General features: G+C 42.7%; 1 protein-coding gene across 1 annotated transcript in view; it reads right to left on the minus strand.

The window, feature by feature from the left end:
* The window catches only part of dock11 (dedicator of cytokinesis 11), a 54684-nt gene that overhangs the window by 11847 nt on the left and 20105 nt on the right, over window positions 1–22732 (minus strand). The window contains exons 19-40 of the mRNA XM_080519295.1: window positions 21835–21927; window positions 20558–20681; window positions 19211–19323; window positions 18279–18455; window positions 18070–18191; window positions 17900–17969; window positions 17057–17182; window positions 16296–16367; window positions 16057–16203; window positions 15150–15233; window positions 13833–13944; window positions 12473–12511; window positions 10309–10490; window positions 9519–9632; window positions 7783–7858; window positions 7470–7558; window positions 5675–5795; window positions 5522–5588; window positions 5340–5387; window positions 4489–4634; window positions 3151–3266; window positions 471–608 (exon numbers count right to left, since the gene is read on the minus strand). Of these exons, the coding sequence (XP_080375421.1) occupies window positions 471–608; window positions 3151–3266; window positions 4489–4634; window positions 5340–5387; window positions 5522–5588; window positions 5675–5795; window positions 7470–7558; window positions 7783–7858; window positions 9519–9632; window positions 10309–10490; window positions 12473–12511; window positions 13833–13944; window positions 15150–15233; window positions 16057–16203; window positions 16296–16367; window positions 17057–17182; window positions 17900–17969; window positions 18070–18191; window positions 18279–18455; window positions 19211–19323; window positions 20558–20681; window positions 21835–21927 (2376 nt within the window). The remainder of the gene's footprint in view (window positions 1–470; window positions 609–3150; window positions 3267–4488; window positions 4635–5339; window positions 5388–5521; window positions 5589–5674; window positions 5796–7469; window positions 7559–7782; window positions 7859–9518; window positions 9633–10308; window positions 10491–12472; window positions 12512–13832; window positions 13945–15149; window positions 15234–16056; window positions 16204–16295; window positions 16368–17056; window positions 17183–17899; window positions 17970–18069; window positions 18192–18278; window positions 18456–19210; window positions 19324–20557; window positions 20682–21834; window positions 21928–22732) is intronic.

The following is a 22732-nucleotide window of genomic DNA, read 5'->3' on the forward strand; positions in this document are numbered from 1 at the left end:
ACCAACACGTTGACTGCAGAAGGCAGCGGGTTGGATGTTATCGAGAGTGATTCAGAGTTTTCCAGTTTGTTACTTTGCAAAAAAAAAAAAAAAGGGCATTCGGAACTCGGATATGTCGCGTCGGCGCGGCAGATAAAATCCCAATAAAATACATGTGTGGTTGGAAGGTGACGAAACGTGTCCAAGTTTACAACGGCCTTGTGATACTTCCCGCGAGCTGCTCGACTCGAAACAGTCCCGTCACTCTTTCCGCTAATCGGCAAGTTGCAGCAAACACATTTCACAACAGTGCTCACGCGCGCACACACACACACACACACACACACACACACACACACACACACACACACACACACACACACACACACACACACACACACACACACACACACACACACACACACACACACACACACACACACACACACACACACACACACACACACACACACACACACACACACACACACCTTGTTGATGAAAGCCCTGAGCGCGGCGAACACGTGTCTGATGGCGGCTTCCGACTGTCCCACTCTGAAGAAGGTCAGATAGACGTCGAACACCTTCTTCATCAGGGGGTTGTGACCGTCGCCGTCCAGCAGCTGGGTCTGGGGGGGGCGGGGCATAATATCATTCATTAATTATGTCTTCACATCAGAATATTGTACATTGTAATAACAGTTTGGGTTTTTTTTTCCCCCCCCAACAATCATAACAAGGGTTTAAAATGTCGGCGACACTCGTGTCCATCGGCGCATCTTTGGCTGCTACAAGCCGTCGACGTTCTGAGGTTTTGTTTTGTGTTCGCATGTTGCAGACGATGACGCTATGAAAAGGAATTTATTTATTTTTAAAAGTGCTGTCGTCAGGCTAAATACCGTAATTACAGACAAGACGTGGCGTTTTGTTGGACATTGCCTCAAGTATTGAGCTTGAATATAAATGCAATACTTTAAAAAAAAGAAAATGGTGGCTATTTGAATTCTATGAACCAATTATTTAGATGTTATTAAGACATTTTGGAGAATTTTTTATATTTTGTATTTAAAAGATAGTTGAATTGGAAGTTTTTGGGGTTTTTTTTTTAAGAGGAAGCAAATAGTTGATTTTGGAGCACTGCAAAGCGCGAATTATCAGATAATTCAATGTTTCTGCTGTGAACCGTGAAATTAAATGTCGTCGCCGTGACTTCACTGCCAGAAAAAAAACAAAACAAAACTGGAGAACAGAAAATAATCAAAGTTGTTGAAAAGGTTCATCTCGGACCGAAGCGTATAAATCACAACTTCAAAGGAGGAATAACTGTTAAAACTGTACAAAAGTATCACACGTCTTAATCGTCATTCAACAAAATATATAACAAATAAATGGGGAAAGGAAGCAGGAGCTATGATTACTGTGGTTTCCAGATTAGCGCATCATTACCATGTACTTTGTCCCATTCTTCAAAAATATTGGTCTGATGTTTATGATGCCTTAAAACACGTTTTTTCACACTTGACATCCCATTCGATTTTAAAACGACGTTTCTGGGTTATAGGACACGAGCAATGCAGACATTAGATGGATATCTCTGGAATATTCCTTTAAGCTGCAGCTAAAAAAAGTGGAGAATTCAGAGGGAACCGACTGTCCAAGAGTTAGAAAATGGGAAAAAATAACCTTCATGGTGAAACTAAAGATGGATTTATTTGTCAAACACTGGACAAATATGCCAAACAATGTATAATAATAAGAATAAGAATACTACAGACTGGAATGGATGCCTTGGTTTATACTAGAATTTTTTAAATGTATAATTACTTGAATTAATCCCAATCTAAGTATTGATACAACGCTACACCTGTTTACTCTGGATGCTCAATGGTTAATAAAAAAAACAAACAAATGTCATTGAAGTTTTTAGCCACGTTTGTCTTTGTTTGGCCAACTTGAATTGTCCCGTCTCTCGTCTGTCAATAAAAAAAAAATTATAAAAAGTTTATCCCGGACTTTTACGCTATTTTCAACGAGTGGAAAACGGTGGCGCAGGTGTTGCTGTGACGGAAACGTTAATTTGCCACAACAGGCGAGAAATGACGTGCGATTTGTGGCTTTTTTTTGTGGGGGGGGCTGAATTATCGTCAACTGCTATTTGAAATTGATCCCACGTTCAAAAATAAATAAAGAATATAGGCATGTCAAGACGTGTTTTGTCTTCTGACGAGGAGACGCTCCCTCCCCCCCAAAAAAGGTATTTGACATCCCCAAAGTCGCCCACAAATTACGCGTCTCCCCGTCAGAGTAAGTCCCCCCCCCCCCCCCTGCAATCAATCATGTGGCGTCAAAATAAAAGTATTTGCGTTGCGGCTGGCGTGGCGCCAGAGACTTCCTCTCGCCTGGCCGACGTGGCGACTCAAGAATCACCGTTTTTATTCATTAATGACGGGTAAAATAGCATGAAAGTCCCTGGATAAACTTTCTTTTTTTTTATTATTATGTTTTTATTGAAAGACGAGAGACGGGACAATTCAAGTTGGCCAAACAAAGACAAACGTGGCTAAAAACGTCAATGACATTTCTTTTTTTTTAATTAAGTAAAACAATAACAAGAAAAGGAAAAAAAAAAAACATTTAACCATTGAGCATCCAGAGTAAACAGGTGTAGCGTCGTATCAATACTTAGATTGGGATTAATTCAAGTAATTATACATAAAGAAAATTCAAGTATAAACCAAGGCATCCATTCCAGTCTGTAGTATTCTTATTCTTATTCTTATACATTGTTTGGCATATTTATCCAGTGTTTGACAAATAAATCCATTTTTAGCTTCACCATGAAGGTTATTTTTTTTCCATTTTCGAACTCTTGGACAGTCGGGAAAAGCGCAGAGTAAAGTCCATCCATGTACACTCAGTCAAATACTTACTCAACTACTTATTTCTTTGTAAAGCACTGTGTTTTAATTGCCTTGTTGTTTGAACGGTGATCACTAAAACAAATTTGCCCGGGCCTCGGTTTGTTTATATATATATATTTTTTTTAAGCGTGCGGTTTCGTTCTCCATCGTCTTCCACGTAACGAAATCCGATTCTTCCACGCCCCCGTCTCTCCGTGTTGCAATAAATGGACGACGCTTTTTTTTTGCCGCCGTTTGTGTGCGTCTGTACCTTGAAACACTGGGTGAACAGGGAGAGGACGTCCAGGACACTGAGGCACACCTCGGTGGAGATGTTCCCCTCCAGGAGGGCCTGGTGGTGGATCTCGGCCTCCGAAGGACCCGTCCCTACACACACACACACACACACACACGCACACGCACACACACACACACACACACACACACTGTCATCCTGCCATGTTTGAATTAAAGCTGGATTACACACGTCATCGCCACTCGCTTCTCACTCGATGTTATTTTAGCAGGTGCTTTATTTTCTCTCACTGAACCTCTTCAAATATTTGGCGAGGGAATAACCACCCCCCACGTCGGAGCAGGGAATTGTGCAACCAGTTTCCATAAAGTCATAAAGTTTAAAACCCAGCTCCAATTACAAGCAGTCCGTTCGTTGGAATTCATGTTTCTTCGAACTTCGTTCCTTTTTTCAAAGAGTTAGCGTCTCCGTTTTAGATGTAACGGAGCCAATAACTTAATAAGCTGCAAATTATGCATTAAAATAGGGAAAATAATCTTTTCTGTAAATGATAAAACCTCAAAAAATATATACAAAATTTTCCCCACATATATACATATACAGTACATATATACATACATATACATACATACATACATATATATACACACACACACATACACACATATATATACACACACACACATACACACACATATATATATATATATATATACACATTTATACACACACACATATACATATATATATATATATATATTCTGCTAATTTCTGGAAAAAAAGCCAACTAAACAGTTTAATTCAGACTACAATTGATTGTAATTATTCCCACAATTAAGACGGGAAACTGTTTTCTTTCCCCCTGAATCTGTTGACTTATATGAAACCGTCATGAAGCGTGGATTAATGAATAATTAATTAATGCTGCTTTCAATCTCTGTAATAAAGCCCACACAGTAATATTACTAAACTCTCAACAGTTTCTCAGTCATAGATGTAAAACATATTTTACCACTTAAAACATTGAAAACGGTTATTTTTACATTATTGGCCGTTACGAGGTTGATTTATTTCAGTGCGTCAAATCAAAAAAACGCTAAAAGGTTCATGCGATCATTTTACCAGCCCTATTATTATTATTAAAGTACACCATTAGCTGTCCTCATTACACTCCAAAGATTTATTATTACTTCTTAAAACGCTCCTTCGACAATGCAACAACTAAAGCGTCTTTACGAGCTTGGCTCAGGTATTTTGTTAGACTATTAGAAACATGTTAGTACCGTTACAATATCGCGCATGATAATGATAATAATGATAATAATGTGCCCAGAGGCTGCTGGGTGTCGGTACCTATGTTGAGGGTGAGCGACGCCTCCATGGTGCTGAACTGACTGATCTTGGTCTGCATGAAGCTGGCGCGGTTGCAGCGCATGGCCGGCATGGTCTGGGACTTCCTGTCCGACGAGAAGAGCTTGGGCGCGCACGCCTCCTGGCTCCTGCAGCAAACGAGCACGGCAGAAAAACGATCACGTGATAATAATCAAGAGTGGTGAACGAACTACACATTTCACAGAAGACGCATTTAAAAACCCTCCTTGCCTCAAAAGGCTGATATAATCTCAGATCTCACAACGTTTGAGTTGAAACCGAATGGAAAAGAGGCTGCAGGTGGATAAATAACCAACCAAACTGAGAATAGGCTTCACAAAACGTTTACCTTGCTGTTCATTGTACAACAACTACATAACGTTCATAGTTGGGATATGAGGTTTAGACAATTTAAAGTTGTTAAGGGCATATCATCATGTTGGTAAATTAACACGCTGTGTGCCGAGTCATCCGGAGTTTCTCTGAACTCTTGGATGAGTGGGAATTATGAGCTCATCTGCTTTGGTAAAAAGATGCATCAGTGTTTCCTCGGCTCTTTCCACTTTTTGGTCATTGAGAATTCAAAACGTTCCTTATCATGTCCGCCACCGGAAGTTAAACTCCGGGGTTGTTAAGGAAAAGTGGCGAGGAGGGACTATTCAGACGTTCCCACTGAGTTTATCCAGGTGACTGTGGACGGAGCTTTCAGCAATCATGATTAAAAAAAAACTAAAAAACTGGCGCGTTTCCAAACGACCAGGAGGCTAAAAGGCCCTTTCAGCTCGATAAGGATCCTTCACGGAACATCGATCAACGTATGGCGAGTGCTTTACCTGCCGATGTTCCTCTTTCCCGCGTAGCGAAACTGGACCAGGCAGGTCCTGCAGGGGGTGGAGGGAGGGGGGGGGGGGGGGGGGGGGAACGCATTACTTTGCATAGAGTCGCGGCGTTTTTACATACGGGGGTTTTTTTTCCCAACGCATCACAGCAGGCCATTGTGCGGAACGCTACTCACTCCAGCAGGTCGAGGAAGTTCCCCACATCCTGAGGGCCGAGCTTGTTCCAGTACGCCGTCAGCGTGTCTGTGGACGCAGGCCGTCGCCGTCAAGACCGCAACGACAGACAAACAAACGTGGAAAACGAACGACGGCGACGGCCGACCACCGACCTTCCGACAGCGTCTTGAAGAGGTGCAGGAAGCAGAAGAGGAGCCCGCGGATCTCGTAGAGGCCCAGGCGGCCCGCCGGGGGCGCGGGGCTGCAGCTCATGGTGGAGCAGCGCCTCTGCAGCTGCAGCACGGAGGCACACACACACACACACACACACACACACACACACACACACACACACACACACACACACACACACACACACACACACACACACACACACACACACACACACACACACACACACACACACACACACACACACACACACACACACACACACACACACACACAATGAAGGGAAATCTCATGTCCCGTGTCACGCTACACTTTATAGATCAGCGTTTTTCAACCACCGCGCCGCGGCACACTGGTGTTTCCACGAGATCTAGTCAGGTGTGCCGTGGGAAATTATCCCATTTTCTAAAAAACGTTTGCTCTCACAGCCGACAGTGTTGCAGAGTAATCATGTTTAAATACACGTCGCCACTAGATGCAGCACAGAACTTTGCCGGTGAAATGGAAACTGACAGACGTCAGTCTCGTTCTCATCTTGAACCAAAGTAATGGAGTAATGGACAGTGATGGAGAAGTTTTTGAAAAGGAAGAATGTGAACCAGGATCTCAGCTCTTCATCCATCAGGTCCAGGTTTCACACTGAGTGAGTGAAAATTAAAAAAAGAAATTGGGAAATACTTTTTTTCTGGATTTATTTGATTCCCGTTGATAAAACGTTGATGAGAATGACTTTATATTGTTAATAGAGGCTACAGAGTTTCACATTTTCAGCTGGTGGTGTGCCTCTAGATTTTCCCAAACAAAAAAGTGCCTCGGCTCAAAAGAGGTTGAAAAACACCGGTTTATAGAGCAGGGCTTTTCAACTCGAGGTAAAGGTTTAATGGGAGGGCAGGAAAGCATTTCCACTTTAGGGCGACAATCTAGTGTCATAAGTACCAACGTAAACTTGTGTTTTCTTGCAATGTGAAGGTCACTTTCTCAATAGGATGTAAAAAGAATGAGGTTATACGCTTCAATTTAAGCCCCAGATGAGGTTTCTACCTTGAAGATCACACTTGCTGTGGCCTGTCTCTTGCATTTCAGACTACATAGCAGGATGTTTTTTGTTTTTTTTCATCCCCCACTTCTGTTACATTTCTTAAAATTGTGAAATTCTAGTGACGCTGAAAAACAAATCCATGCTTGTGTTATTTCCAGAGTCGATTACCGTAATCCTCACCATCAACAGTGGCGTCAAAACCATTCACAAGGTGAAAAAAAAATGCTGCAGTGGGACGTTTCCCCCAACTGAAGCCACTGTTGTTTTAGTCGACGCTTCGACAGTTTGTCTGATTTCCCTGATTAAAAAATGGACAAACACCCCGGAGGCATGCTGGAAGTGGCGTTCGTGTTACACGCAAACATCAGGGAGTTGACTTCGAGGATCGAGTGTCGGATGAGTCTTCCATCCGACGAGTTGTTCAAACAAGTTTGTTAGTACGGCAGAAGCGTGGAGGGGAACCACACCTGTTCCAGGTCGACCATCAACAAGCCTTTTGTTTACATGTGGCTTCGGGTTCCACTCCCGCATCCCAGACGGCCGGAAACGTCGGTTACTCAGTAATCCCGGGCTTTTTTAGCCACTAGCGGGTGTCATTAACTGAACTGAGTGTGTCAGACTGGTGAGATTATGTAAATGAGACCGCGCATTAGAAGCACAGTTGCGGCTTTTTCGCCCACGAAGTTCGACGAGGGCGGAAAAAAAAATAAAAAAATCAACGAGGGGAGTTTCCTCACCTCGATGCTGTCTGGGGTCCCCGGCTCCATGAAGAGGGAGCCCCTGGAGTCGTCCCGCCTCACGCCGTGGCCGTTCTGAACCGGCAGACCTGCAAAACGACAGGATGCGTCAGGAGAAAACCTGGAACTCAGGTCTCCCGGTGCGTCGCCGTTTGAATATCGGCAGCTGAAGAGGGGAAACGATGATGGGGGACGCGACGGCTCCAGGTTTGAGGACGACGACGACTACGGGGATTTGTGTGATTTTTTTAATTGTGTTGAAACAGTTGAAAAGTTCATTTCAAAAGTTCAAAAATCTTGTTCCTGAGCTCACCGTGGTCTCTTTCTAGCATCGTGCTGATTCTCCTGCTGTCTGTGGATCCAGTTGATATCAGGTCGTCTCTGGAGCCCTGGACACACACACACACACACACACACACACACACACACACACACACACACACACACACACACACACACACACACACACACACACACACACACACACACACACACACACACACACACACACACACACACACACACACACACACACACACACACACACACACACACACAAACACACTATGAATCTCCATTCATGTCACTCTCATCCGACGCAGACTGACCCAAGGGGCGACTGGTTGCCAAGGCAACAACTCCAAACGGCTAATTGATATATGGAGTTTCAATCAACGTCTCATTACATTTCCAGCCGATTTTGACCTGATTTTAGTGGCGTCACCAATTCTATGAGACAATTTTGATATTTTTGCACTTTAAGGAGTTGTGCATTGCTTTTCCCGAATTTTCAACCTTTTTTTTCCCTTATAGCTCTTTTAAGCCAAGAGCAAAGAGACCTTTAGAAAACAAGTAGTGTGTAAATAAGCTAAAAGTTTGATCAAATGTTCATTTGAGTTTGTTTTTTTTAAAGCTTCATGGAGCCACGGAAGGGGCCTCAGAGCAAAAGGTCAAAAACCTGTGATTTACATCCGATTGCGACATGAAGCACAATCTGGATCGCCGACGGGAAGAATTCCTACAAAATGAGGGAATACAAATACAAAAAATACAAAAAAGTGGCTAATCTTACTTCATTCAAGTTGAAAAACAAGGAGTTAAATATATTAAAAGTAGTAAAAGTGAAAAAGGCAGCATGTAAGTGTGTGGGAACGCCATTCGCCTCCAATAACTTGCAAAGGTAGACGGCGTTCCTGCCTCCCACGTTGGGCTGCAGATGTAGGGCTGCAGGTGTAGGGCTGCAGGTGCAGGGCTGCAGGTGTAGGGCTGCACCGACAACTGCTTCAGGTTCTGGTACAGCAGCTCGCAGAGTGGCATGTACAGCAAACAGACCCAAACCCACACACACACTATGAATCTCCATTCATGTCACTCTCATCCAATGCAGGCTCACCCGAGGGGCGACTGGTTGCCAAGGCAACAATTCCAAATGGCTAATTGATATATGGAGTTTCAATCAAGTCTCATTACATTTCCAGCCGATTTTGACCTGATTTTAGTGGCGTCACCAATTTTATTTGAGCTTTTTATGAGACAATTTTGATATTTTTGCACTTTTAAGGAGTTGTGCATTGCTTTTCCCGAATTTTCAACCTTTTTTTTTTTTCTTATAGCTCTTTTAAGCCAAGAGCTAAGAGACCTTAACAAAACAAGTAGTGTGTAAATAAGCTAAAAGTTTGATCAAATGTTCATTTGAGGTTTTTTTTGAAAGCTTCATGGAGCCACTGCGGAAGGGGCCTCAGAGCAAAAGGTCAAAAACCTGTGATTTACATCCGATTGCGACATGAAGCACAATCTGGATGGCCGATGGCAAGAATTCCTACAAAATGAGGGAATTGGGCAAAAGGAAATGAACAAAAAAATACAAAAAGAGTGGCTAGTCTTACTCCTTTCGAGTTGAAAAACAAGGAGTTAAATATATTAAGAGTATTAAAAGTGAAAAAGGCAGCATGGAAGTGTGTGGGAGCGTCATTCGCCTCCAATAATTTGCAAAGGTAGACGGCGTTCCTGCCCTCCCACGTTGGAATGAACTGGTTGGCAGGGACTCACGTTGAGGCCCAGCCCGGGGCTGCAGGTGTAGGGCTGCGCCGACAGCTGCTTCAGGTTCTGGTACAGCAGCTCGCAGAGTGGCATGTACAGCAAACAGATCCTGGCCTGTTGGTTCTGGAACGGGAAGGAGGGTGACACACGATACCGCGATAATCAACACTGAGCAGACAAAGGACGTTATTAAGAGACAAAAAAACACCCTAAGCAAATAACTTGAGGAGTGAATTGGCTGATTCAGAGTGAAAACGCTTGATGATTTGCATCACAAACAAACAGCAACTGCTTTGCGTGTCGGCAAAGTGCAGGTTGCAAATGACATTATTTATATGGTTAAACTTGTGACTGATATGGAGGAAGAGGAGGAGGAAGAGTACTGTGTACAATAGGTACATATCACAAACTAGGTTTTAGTGAACTGGCCCTTTAAAAGACACTCGGAAGGTCTCGTTGGTCCAAAAACATTATATTCAAAGTTTTTTTTGCCCCCAAATCCAGCTTTTCCTTGATTTTCCCTCCATTTCAATATCGGATCCTAGGAGCTGCATTCAGAATCTGCTGTGTCCGTGCGAGCTGGACTGGCTCCGCCCACACATCTTGGGAAGCGGAGGAAGTACTTCCTCTCGTGGCGCCATGTGCCAGAGCGGAGCTGCCCGATTGTGGGAGGAGTCAAAGGGGGGGGGAGGAGCCTCCCTTGATTGTGATTGGCTAAAAACCCCCGATGACACTATATATTACATATTATTGCTGGAAAACCATTACAAAGCAAATATTAAACACACTTCAAGCTCACCTTGAACGCCGTGTAGCGGTCGTCCATGGCGTGCTTGATGAGGAGGTTCTTGAGCGCGCCCACGGCCAGCTGCCGCACCTCGGCGCCTTGCTGCAAGGCCTCGGCCACCTCCCTCAGCAGCAGCCCCACCAGGAAGTGGTTCCGGCAGTAATCCTCCGTCAGGCTGAACTCCAGGCTCTGCTCTGTGGCGGAGAAGCGGCAGCGCGTCAGCAGGCGCCGACGCCATTCGCGCTAATTTCAAACTGTAAGCGTTATTTCCCCGAAGCCAGCACTCCACCCACAAGCAGAAAGGAATCGAACTGCTGATTAAAATAAATTTTAAAAAAAGGGACATTTAGCACTAAGTGGATTCAACTTGTGCTTTACATCTTTACGTCACTTTGCTCCTCCCACTGCCTGCGGGAGTGAAAGACAACCCATCAACCGTTCCCGAGTTTCATTCACTTAGAGAAGTGAGACGACAAGCTGACATTTTCCAGCTTCTTCAATCTGCTGTTCCAATTCTGTAAATTCTTCTTTTTAAAATTTTTTTGGTTGCCTTAAATGTGAAATATCAGCCACACGTGGACAATATTAGTACAATACAAGATAAACCTGCAATAATACTGTCGAGTATTACTATAATTATTCTGCGCTTTGCTCTTCTGATCGTTTCTGAGCCACATTTTATTTCTGGTTTCCTTCTTTCTCCTTACGTTTCATGGATTCTCCTACCGAGGACATGAAACGTGTGATAACGATTTCACGTGGCGCAATAATACGAGATTAACACGTACATGTATGTTCATGATGTTGTTGTCTTTAGGATGTGGGGGATTTTTAATGCTTCTGAAGTTTTGGGCTGACGATTAAGATGCAATGTTTGTGAATTAATTGCATTTCATGTGAAAACGTTCTTTAAAATCTTATGACGAAAGAGCATTTTACAATTTGATATTGACCAGAACGGCACATGATAATACAGATATTGTCAGCGCCATATCAGTATTGCGCAAGCTAACGTAATATATAACACATAAAGACTCACTGAACTGCAACAAATTGTGTTTTTTATGCACTGTATGTGCATGTTCTACACATTTATAATATAATAACTTTAAATATGAATGAAAAGTGCGATTTATCTTGACAAACACTGTGAAAAGATTTTAACCAAATGACTGAGCTGGAAGAACAAATCACCTTCATCAAGTCAACATTATTGCATGTTTAGCTGATATCATACAACTTTTGAATTCAAACCCATTTTGCTGTATTTTAATCATATTTCCAGTCTTGTTATGCCTTTATCCATACTTCTACCGGCTTCAACCTTTGATGGGTTATCTTTGTACTGGATATTAAAGCACCAGGTTGATGACTTTAACACATCAACATTAGTCTATATCACCTGTCTCGAAAATGGAAATGAAAATGTACTTCACATTAAAAAAAATTTAAAAAACGAACAAGCAGCAAACACACATTCGATATGTGCAGAGTAGAGAAAGAGAGAAAGAAAAAAAAAAAGCAAACCAAGACGAATCCAGTGACACGAGGTGCAACACTGAAAAACCATGTCAAGACACGCACACGCACACACACACACACACACACACACACACACACACACACACACACACACACACACACACACACACACACACACACACACACACACACACACACACACACACACACACACACACACACACACACACACAGGTTTCCAAGTGTCTGTGGACCAGGAAGAAGTTGCAATGCTGGTAAATTAGCTTTTTGTTTCCTCGTCGTAGAAAGAGAAAAGAGCGATGGATGTATAGGAATCAAGAGCGACGTCCCACTGAGAAACCAGAGATGTATTTTAATCACCCCCCCCCCCCCACCACCACCCCCCCCCCCCCGCAGGCATTTCTCTACAACAAGCAGACAGGCAGAGAAAGAAAAATTGATTTCCAAACTGCTGTTCAGAGGGGAAAGAAAAGAGAGTCAGTTGATTCCCATAGCAGAAAAGCTCCTCTCCTCTACGAAGCCCCCCCGGCAGGCACATGAAGACAGGAGCCCAGCATTAGCAACCAGTCTGGGGGGGTGGGGGTGGGGGGGGGGGGGGGGGGGGTGACGGCGGGCGGGTTAGTGCAGGTCGGCAACGCGACGTGGCGAGTCCGGTGCGGTGAGCATCACCTACCTACAGGCCCAAAAAGCTCCGTCGCATACGGAATAAAATCTGACCACACACACACACACACACACACACACACACACACACACAAAAACAACAACAACAACAACAAAAACAACGACACAAACACAAAGAAGGGGTGGAGTGAAAATAAAGACAACTCGGGAGAAAATAATGGAAAACAGTCCGCCGCGCGATAGTTCTCTCGCCGCGGTCGCCTTCAGTTTTCACGGATGCGACTCGCCGAAGGCGTTTTTGAAAAGTGACGCGAGTGGGGGGGAAGGGGGGGGGGGAGGGAGAGGGGGGGTCATGTGAGAGCTGGTCAGTGGTTATATAACGTCAATATCAACACGACGACACGGAATCTCACCCGCTGTGTTTTTTCCCCCCCCCATTGATAAACTGCCCTGGCGGCCATTTTTTCTGAACTTCCCTCCCGCCGGCCTCAAAAACGTTGACATCAAATGTATAAATACAAGTGTGCGCCTGTTTTAAAAACACTCGCTCCAGCGGGTTGTTGTTTTTTTTTGGGGACTTTTGGTGTGAGGAAGTTACGCCGTCGTCGTTTTTAAATACGTTCTCAGCGACGGATCAAACTGCGGCCGTCACTTTTAACCCTTCGATGCACACGTGGGGTCAAAAATGACCCCACGCGTTGTTATTCTTCAACATCTTTAAAATGAAAAGTTGTAATATATTCATATTCCAGGTATTCCTCAAAAAACATGTTTGTGACACGACGCCATTTGCATTTTTATTAATTTTTTCATTCATTTTAAGAAATTGCAGTTTTCGTATCATGAAAACACAAGTGGGGTCAAAAATGACCCCAAGCAGTTCCTATGGAATCGTCTATGAAACTTTAATTCTTAGCAACTCTGACAGTCCTACTTACACGGGATGTCAGCAGTCTCACCACCCTGGAGGTCAGTTTTAACCCAGCAGCGTACATGGAAGTATTATCTCCATTTATGAACTTATTTTTCATTGACAGCTTGGGGTCATTTTTGACCCCACTTGTGTTTTCATGATACGAAAACTGCAATGTCTTAAAATTAATGAAAAAATAAATTAAAATGCAAATAGTCTCATGCCGCAAACATGTTTTATGAGGAATACCTGTAATATGAAAATATTACAACTCTTTGTTTTAAAGAGTTTGAAGAATAACAACCCAGTATATTGCAAAAACGCATCGACTTGAATTGGGGTCATTTTTGACGAGTGTAGGAACTGGTAGGTCGTGCATCGAAGGGTTAAAGTGACGTTTGCGCCCGTTGAGTCCAGACGTTTCTAAAACATGCGCAAACGTGCAGAGCAGGGGTGACCGACCCCCCCCCGTCGCCACGACGACGGAGTCTCTCACCTTGCACTCTCTGCAATTTGGTGCGGCCGAACGCCATGGGCAGGTTGAGCGGTATGAAGTGCTCGTGGTTACAAACCGCCATCAGGAAGTCGAACTTCATCTCGCTCAGCACCTGTGACCAAACGACAACGTTGGGAAAAAAAAAAAACATCCGCGGCAGCCGGCGTTTGCCGTTTTGTTAGTCAAATAACCCGCCCACGCCTCCAGAAATAGAAAACTGTTACCAGCGAGGTAAATACTGAGTGAAAGCGAGCACACGCTGTGAAGTATTTACATATTGTAGTTCCGTGTATTAAAAGAGGCTCATTAAATCATTAAAAGATTCAGAAGACGCTCGGAAATGTAGACATTTTCACTGTGAAGTCAGTTTTATTTCGCGAAAAATAAGTTTCACTTCGAAATTGAAGTTTTCTCTATAATCCTCAACAGTTTTGCACTTTATTCTTCAAAGTTTTATCCACTGTGTATATTCAATTATCGACACTCAGTGTGGATTTCTATTCAACGCCGCAATTTAAACTGGATAATTCACCTTCGTCATTCTTATTCTGAACATTTCTTTTTCTCAAAAATGATTCGAAGCGACAATTATGTGAGAAAATTACGTTTCTCTTGTGCATTTTAAATCCAGGTCTTTTTTTTTTTTGAGGAAAATACGTTAATACAGGCAAAAAAATGACTTCCTCACACAGGAGACGCACTATAATGAGTCATTAAATCAAATTATTTATATATTGTAGTTCCAAGTGTATTAAAAGAGGCTCATTGAATCATTAAAAGATTCAGAACACGCTCAGAAATGGAGATATTTTCACTGTGAAGTCAGTTTTATTTCGCGAAAAATAAGAGTTTCACCTCGACATGGAAGTTTTCTCTATAATCCTCAACAGTTTTGCACTTTATTCTTCGCAATTCTGAAGTTTTTTATCCACTGTGTATATTCAATTATCGACATTCAGTGTGGATTTCTACTCAACATTTTAAACTCGTCATTCTTATTCTGAACATTTCTTTTTCTCAAAAACGTTGATTCGAAGCGACAATGACGTTTCTCTTGTGCATTTTAAATAAATAAAACACAAAAAGCGGATTAAAAAAAGTACTTGTGCTCATTAAAGAAGCAAATATTTTCCCATTTTTGCTAAATGCGAAGAAAACATGAGCATAAATTCTGCTAAAGGAAGAAAAGTATCAATTTGTTTATTAGCTTATTGAAAGGGTGAGGATTTTTTTGTTTTTTTAATATACTCCAACAGTGATTTATATTATTCTCAACTTAATTACCAGCAAGGTAAATAGTGAGTGAAAGCGCCGTACCTTGGGGTCCTTAAGGCCGAAGTGACACATGTAGTGGTTGACCAGGCTGAAGCCGTAGCCTCGGTTCATGACGGTCAGACACCTCTGAGGACGCAGGGGGGGAAAAAAAAAACAAGCGGCTTCTTGTTTAAAATTCGACACATTTGTGTTGGAAAATCTCGGAGTTCTTCCCGAGATCATTAAAGTCCTAGTGAAATGAAGATTCGACCTCCAAAACACTCTGGCTGTCGCTTCTAGGGACATTTTTTTATGCTAACTGGCTGAAGGTAAAATGTTAAAACACGGCAATCTGTGAGAAAATAGCCGATAAACGTTGGTATTTCCTCTGCTGGGCGGAGCTTCTGACAATAATAGAGTGACGTCACGAGTTGTGCACACGCCCACGTTGTGTTTACATTATGGAGGATCAGAGTTTTGACCACGAAGAGGCTGAATTTAACCATATTTCATCATCATCATCAATCTTTCGTCGAGGCTCATAAAACGCCGACTATAACTTCAAAACACTGTTAAAACGTGGATATTTAAGAGGAAGCAAGCCAATATAAACACAACAGATGGAGATCTGCACAACTCTTGACGTCACGCCCACGAAGAAGGATTCCCCCGACTTCCTCGGCTGGAGATTCAAAATTCAAATAACTTTGCTATGCGACAACAGTGGTGGGGCCGAGTCGGAGGAACCTGATAAGTAGAACCCAAACTATCGTTTTTTTTTTGCAAAGTAGTGTTTTACATTTCACTAGGACTTTAAAGTTGACACTTTGGTGTTGGAAAATGTGTTGCACAGCTTTTTAATGACTTTTTAAAAATATTCACGTGTGGAGGAAGGAATAACAAGAGTCGGACTGAACGACACAGTCCCAAATAATCAAAACAAAAATAATGTAATACAGCACACGGGCACCTTGATGAAACTGGCGAGGCCCAGGTTGACGCAGCGAGCCTCCTCGGGGATCTCCATGTGTCGGATGGTGATGTGCGGCATGACGGACAGGACCAGGGACTGGAGCGCCTGGTGGAAGCTGTCGGGGAAGCGCTGGGCCCGCGGCATCTGGACCGACAGAGTGAGAAAAAAAAAAACATCAACCAACGAGAGCTCCAAAAGCAAAGACCTGCTTGACAAAGCAGAACCCCGGCACCGACCTTCATGCGGTTTCCTTCCTGCAGGTACTGAGCCATGGACTTGGCCATGGTGTCGAAGAAGAACCAGGAGTACTACCCCAAAAAAAGAAAAAAGAAAAATAATAACAATCAACTGTGTATGACTGTACAGCAGGGGTGTCAAACATGCGGCCCGGGGGCCAGAACCGGCCCACCAGAGGCTCTAATCCCGCCATGTGATTTTTTTTTTAGAGTATAAATATGAAAACTGACAAGAGGCTGATCTAAAAACACTCGATCGCCAAAAATGACATTCAAAACCACCCTTGGTCAGAATTTGACCCTCAACATTAATGCATCTGTGGAGGTTCACATAACGCAACGCCTTTCACAATAAAACAACGAGTCCAACTTATGTGAAGTGATACTTTAGACACGTAAACTCAAAACAATTTCCAGATGATGACAACTTGTTTTAATCCTGAATAAAAATACGACATCCAGATACAGGTGACTGAGGGTTTTTTTTTTTTTGCAAATATAATAATATCTGATTTCCTTTAATATGTATATTTCAGAATAGACTGGCAAATTCGTGCAAAAGGATCAAAAGAAGGAAAGACTTTGACATTTGTCCATATCTGCAGTTTAACATGTGACGTTTGACTTGTTGGGCCCTCCAGAGGTCAGGTCAGGGTGGATGTGGCCCCTCAACTGAAATGAGTTTGACGCCCCCCCTGCTGTACAGGCGGGTTGTTGTGAAGCGCAGTGCCTCCTGCTGGCCACGGCGGGGAACTACACACCTTGAGCAGCTTGTTGCTGGTGTTGAAATCGGCGGTTTGCTTGAGGACGGCCGTGACCGAGGTGGCCAGCAGCTCGTGAGTCGTCACCGAGCCGCCCGAGGCCGGATTGTTGGTCACGAACACGTACTGAGAGGACGAAACACACGTTTTAATCAAATAAGATACAACTGTGAAGGTGTGTCCAGGTCTAATACATTAATACAGGCAAAAAAAAATGACTTCCTCACACAGGAGACGCACTATAATGAGTCATTAAATCAAATTATTTATATATTGTAGTTCCGTGTATTAAAAGAGGCTCATTAAATCATTAAAAGATTCAGAACACGCTCAGAAATGGAGACATTTTCACTGTGAAGTCGGTTTTATTTCGTGAAAAATAAGAGTTTCACCTCCATATGGAAGTTTTCTCTATAATCCTCAACAGTTTTGCACTTTAAGTTTTTTTCACTGTGTATATTCAATTATCGACATTCAGTGTGGATTTCTACTCAACGCCGCAATTTAAACTGGATTAATTCACCTTCGTCATTTTTATTCTGAACATTTTTCTTTGTCAAAAATGATTCGGAGCGACAATTATGTGAGAAAATTACATTTCTATTGTGCATTTTAAATAAATAAAATAGAAAAAGCAAATTAAAAAAAGTACTTGTGCTCATTAAAGAAGCAAATAATTGCCCATTTTTGCTAAATGTGAAGAAAATATGAGCATAAATTCTGCTAAAGGAAGAAAAGTACCAATATTTAATTCATAGTTTATTAGCTTATTGAAAGGGTTATTTATTTTGTATTTTTTTTATATACTCCAATAGTGATATATGATTCAAAATCTCTATTTACCTTGACGAAGGAGCGCAGGTAATTCTCCAGCCCTTCCTCGTGACATCTGGAGACGATGTGTATGATGACGCTGTGGGAGCAGAGGGATCGGTCACTCTCTGGAAACGCCACGAATGGCGGTGGCGGTGGCGGCGGCGGCGGGGGAGGGGTGAGGCGGTTTGCAAACTGACCGCAGGGAGTTGACGGCGATCTCGTGGGCTTCCTTGGTGGCTGCAGCGAGCACCTGGAACAGCTGCATCAGGACCGTCGGGAGGAAGGTGATGATGACCTGAGTCTCCATGGCGTGCAGGCACTGTGGGGGGGAGGAGGAGGGGGGGGAGGGGGGGTCAGCGGCAGGGGAGCGAGACGCGGGGGACGCGTGGGACGCGAGACGACTTGCCTTCAGGTACTTGACGAGCTCGGTGGCCTGGCCGCCCTCCGGCGTCGTCTTCATCGCCTGGCAGTGCTGGAAGAACTTGTGGAGGTGGAGGTCCTGGGGGTAGATGGTGGACGCCACGCGCGTCCTCACTCTGAACAGAGCCTTGCCGTTCTCAACCCACTTGATGTCCGGCTGAGACTGCCGGGGGGGGGGGGAGAGGGACGACGACGTCAAGCAGACAGCCATATATACATATATATGTGTGTGCAAATTGATGGTTTATTTCAGTTGCAATCTGCAGTATACAATTTGAATTGTGTGCATTCAGTTCACAAAGAATGACGGTACGTTTGAACACTTTCTCATAAAAACAACTTTTTTTTTTAACAAGCTCTCTCACCAAAGAGGAAGAGGCTTAGGACTTATTTGCATCCATCCTGTACAATCCATGAAATAACCAAGAATATCAGTAACGCGACAAAAATTGTAAATTTTACATTGTAATGCTTAATTATTTTACTTATCAATGTTTTGGGGTTTTTTGGAAACTCAGAAATCTACAATTTCAAATCACTAAGTCAATATTAAAGCATATATTTTCTCTTTTTTATATATAAAAAAAAAAAGTTGAATAAACTTTTACTGTTTACTTGGAATGCTAATGTTTTTAGCATATATCTAAGAATTTTAAGGTTGCGATAAATACTTTATTAGTGGTTTCACGGGAGCTTTATTCAATATTCCAAACTCTTTTCTTGAGTTTAAAGACTTGGAGTCTTTAAACTCAGAGTACTTTAATACTTAGAGTATTTAATCTAGCATCTAAAGAGTGTATCGGTTCATTTTCATCGACTTTCAGCTCGTTTTCTCCCTCGTCATTATGAATTGAACCTGGAAAACATGGTAATTATTTACAGTATGAACAACTTTAGTAACCAAGTGTTCCTTCCTACCTTCCTGGCGTCTTGACAGAGATACCCGGCCGGCAGCGCAGCGGCCACGGGCATCTGCAGCTCCAGCGACTGCATCCTGCCGTCCTTCAGCAGCGGCATCCAGGAGTAGCCCACTGAAACACATCGCACCGTCATCATCATCATCATCATCATCATCAACCGCCCCTGCCACAATACAACCCGATTGAAACGAAGGCAAAACATATCAGGTCTGGTGACTTTTTGGTTTAAAAGACTCCAGATTTTTCCCCAAAATGTGGATGAAATTTGAATTTATTCAAGCAAGTTTGTTTAATAAAATAGGAAAAAGCTTCTGTTCAGACTTTGTTTTCTTTAAAATTTAGCAAGCGAATCTTTGTTTTTTTTAAACAGAATCGACAAGCTCCGCCTCTCTACTGAAAAGCATTCCGGACTTTTTCCAAAGACTGTGAAAGACTCGACACACGGGGGACAAAGATAACAGCGATAACAGTGTAACATTTCTCACAAACTGGAAATCAAAAAACAATATCAGTAGACATCAATGGAAAAAAATCTGCCGTCTGACTATATTATTATTATTATTATGGAATCTCAGTCGACACTCCCTGGATTTATGACAATAGAACCTCGATTCCAAAACAAACTCATTCAATTTCTACAAAATGGATCATTTCAATTTTGCTCCTTTCTATGTTACCATACAAACTATTTCCTTTTTCCTCACACATCACTTGGAATTGTTTACCGTTTTGTATTGTTTATCTGCACGACCTTAAATTAAAATAAATAAATAAATAAAATAACAGCGATACGTGAAACCGAAGTGACGAAAGCCGAAGCGATCCGCCAAGATGGGGGAGCTCATCGTCGCCTACGTCGAAATAAAAACCACGTTTAAAGCTCATCTGGAAATTTGACCAAACAAATTGCAAAACAGATTCGCCAAGAGAAAAAGTAGATATGAACTGAAAGGAACAAAACCCAGGTTTCAATCGGCCGTAATGGAAAAATGTATCTCAATGGAAGGAGTCGGTCTGTGGAACAGTCTTGATTGTAAAATTAAAACTTCTAAATCCATTGATGTGTTTAAGAAACTTGTTAAATGATCAATGTTACAGAAATACGACATGTGACGGCTCAAATGAACTGAACTGGAACTGTAAATGATTTTGTGTTGATAAGAGGCAGAACATTATAAGTTTTACTTCTTCCTGCTCCTTTTCATTCATATGAAATGCTGTTGTTGCATGAAATAAATAATAAAATGAAAAAAAATGAAATACCGACCGTGAGCAATATTGTAGATGAAGGATTTTACACAACAGATATTTTTTTTTTTAGACAAAAGTAAAGAGAGAGACCCACCCAGAGACTCCACTCCGTCCCTCTTCTTGCCGCTGGCCTTGCTGCTGGACTCGCAGCTGACGTGGTAGAAGGTGAAGAGGAGGTGGTGCTTCTCGTGGACGTGCACCGGCAGCTCCAGCTTCACCTGCGCCAAGCGACGGGGAGGGAGGGAGAGAGAGCGGGAGAGAGGGAGAGAGAGAGAGACGTGAGCTTCAGACGGCGAGCCGCTCCGCAAACTCTGAACCCGCTGCTGGATCACTTTGAGATTTATGATATTTAATCATTATGAATCAATCATCCTCGATGATTTGCGGAATTTCACCGCAGCGACCTCGCCAAAATCATCAAATAAGTTAGAATGACGTGAGCAAATATATAAGTGAATGAGCAACTTAATTAAAATAGAATAATACGGGTGTATAAACAAATGAGTAAGTAAATCGTGAACGTTCTTGTAATTATTTTTGACAAAATTTTAGTTATCGCAAGAAACACCTACATATTCACATTTTTTATTATATTAAAAAAAATGTCCAACTTTAATTTAGGCAGATTATATTTAGATAAGTTAGTTCTTTACTATGTGTGCTTTTAATTTTTTTCTGCATACGGTGGTAAATATAATGCAATACAAAATGTTATTTAATTTAAAAAAAATTTAAGTTTGTACAGCAACTAACTGTCAACATGGTTGAGAAAGAAAATATATGTAAGATGCTGTACTTTGATGTGAATATATAATAATAATAATCATAAATAAACTAAAATATCACGCCAATAAAAGAAAGACTAATAATAATTTAAGAATAGCCGGTTATTTGATGCAAAATTAGCCCCAGATCGTCGCGTTATTGCAGAAAAGCGGTTCCATATTCGTAGATAAGTTGAGGTCAGAGGGACGGTGATGCTTCGTACAGCAGGGGGCAGCAGAGAGCACATCGCTCACACCTAAAGGTGGTGAACCACCTGGAGGAGAGAGCAGACCCGTGACACAGGTACGAATTGTTGAGGATGTGAAGGCTGAAGCGCGTGGCGTGTGTGAGTGTGTGTGTGTGTGTGTGTGTGTGTGTGTGTGTGTGTGTGTGTGTGTGTGTGTGTGTGCACCTTAAGTCCCTAATCCGTCTAATATCACGGCCATATGGACCCCCTCCGCCTCAGCAGTGTCCTCAACGCACCTCGACTGCTCCAGCCGTGTGTGAGATCCCCCCCCCCTCCCCCACCCCCCCACCGAGACGGATTTAGTGTCCCTAACGTGAAACGTGGGGTGTGAGGGTCCAGAGCTCGGACGGCGATCCCACCTCGTCGTAGAACTCGGGGCTCTGGTTGTGGTGCAGCACGGCGGCGTAGCTGCTGCCGGTGAAGAGGGAGTCTCCCGGCTTGCCGTAGATGCACTGAAAGACAGAGGAAGGCCACCACGCGTCAGTCAGACGGAATTCAACCGACGACACCTTTTTAAATCGAAGCTGAAAACCCATTTCTTTAGGTTGGCTTTTAACTGTCTCGGGCAGAGTATTGATTCTGTATGCTCTGTTTTTATGAAGGCTTCACCAACCTGCAGCACTGCGTTTTATTTATTGTTTTTATGTAGTATTCTTGTATTTATTTCTTAATGTATTGATTTTATAGCGTTGTTGTAAAGCACTTTGGGTACCACTGGGTTATTGTAAAGGGCTATACAAATAAAATTTGATTGATTGATTGATTTATTTCACATACTTCTCTGTAATCTTTTTTTTTGTCTCTTATGCAAATATCCTTTTTTATTTTGTTTTTTAATAAATCAAGTGTTGATTGGCTTTTTGCTTTTTATTTTACATTTTTCTCGTCCTCCCATGTATTTAGTAAATAAAACACTGATACAAATAGTGTTTCATGTGTGGAGCAATTTCTATGCCTGTTAATGTTTTTCCATTGCGTATTTTTCCATAAAAGGTGCTTTATAAAACTAAACACGGACTGATCCATGTGTCTGGCGTCATCCGTTTGTCCGATTCAACTGTTTTGGCGGACCAAAATAAAGATTTCTGAACTTTTCAAAGAGCCACTTCTTCACTTCGCAGGAGCAGGCCGGGATGTTTTTGAACGTGAGAGGATTCGACGGAGTGGAAAGGCGAACGGTCTCGACCCGGCTCCGGTGGCGGCGGCGCTCTAATGAGGACGCCGGCGAACGCAGTCGCCTGTAACGAGCGGATAATG

The sequence above is a fragment of the Blennius ocellaris genome (assembly GCF_963422515.1).
Source record: "Blennius ocellaris genome assembly, chromosome: 23".
Lineage (NCBI taxonomy): Eukaryota > Metazoa > Chordata > Actinopteri > Blenniiformes > Blenniidae > Blennius > Blennius ocellaris.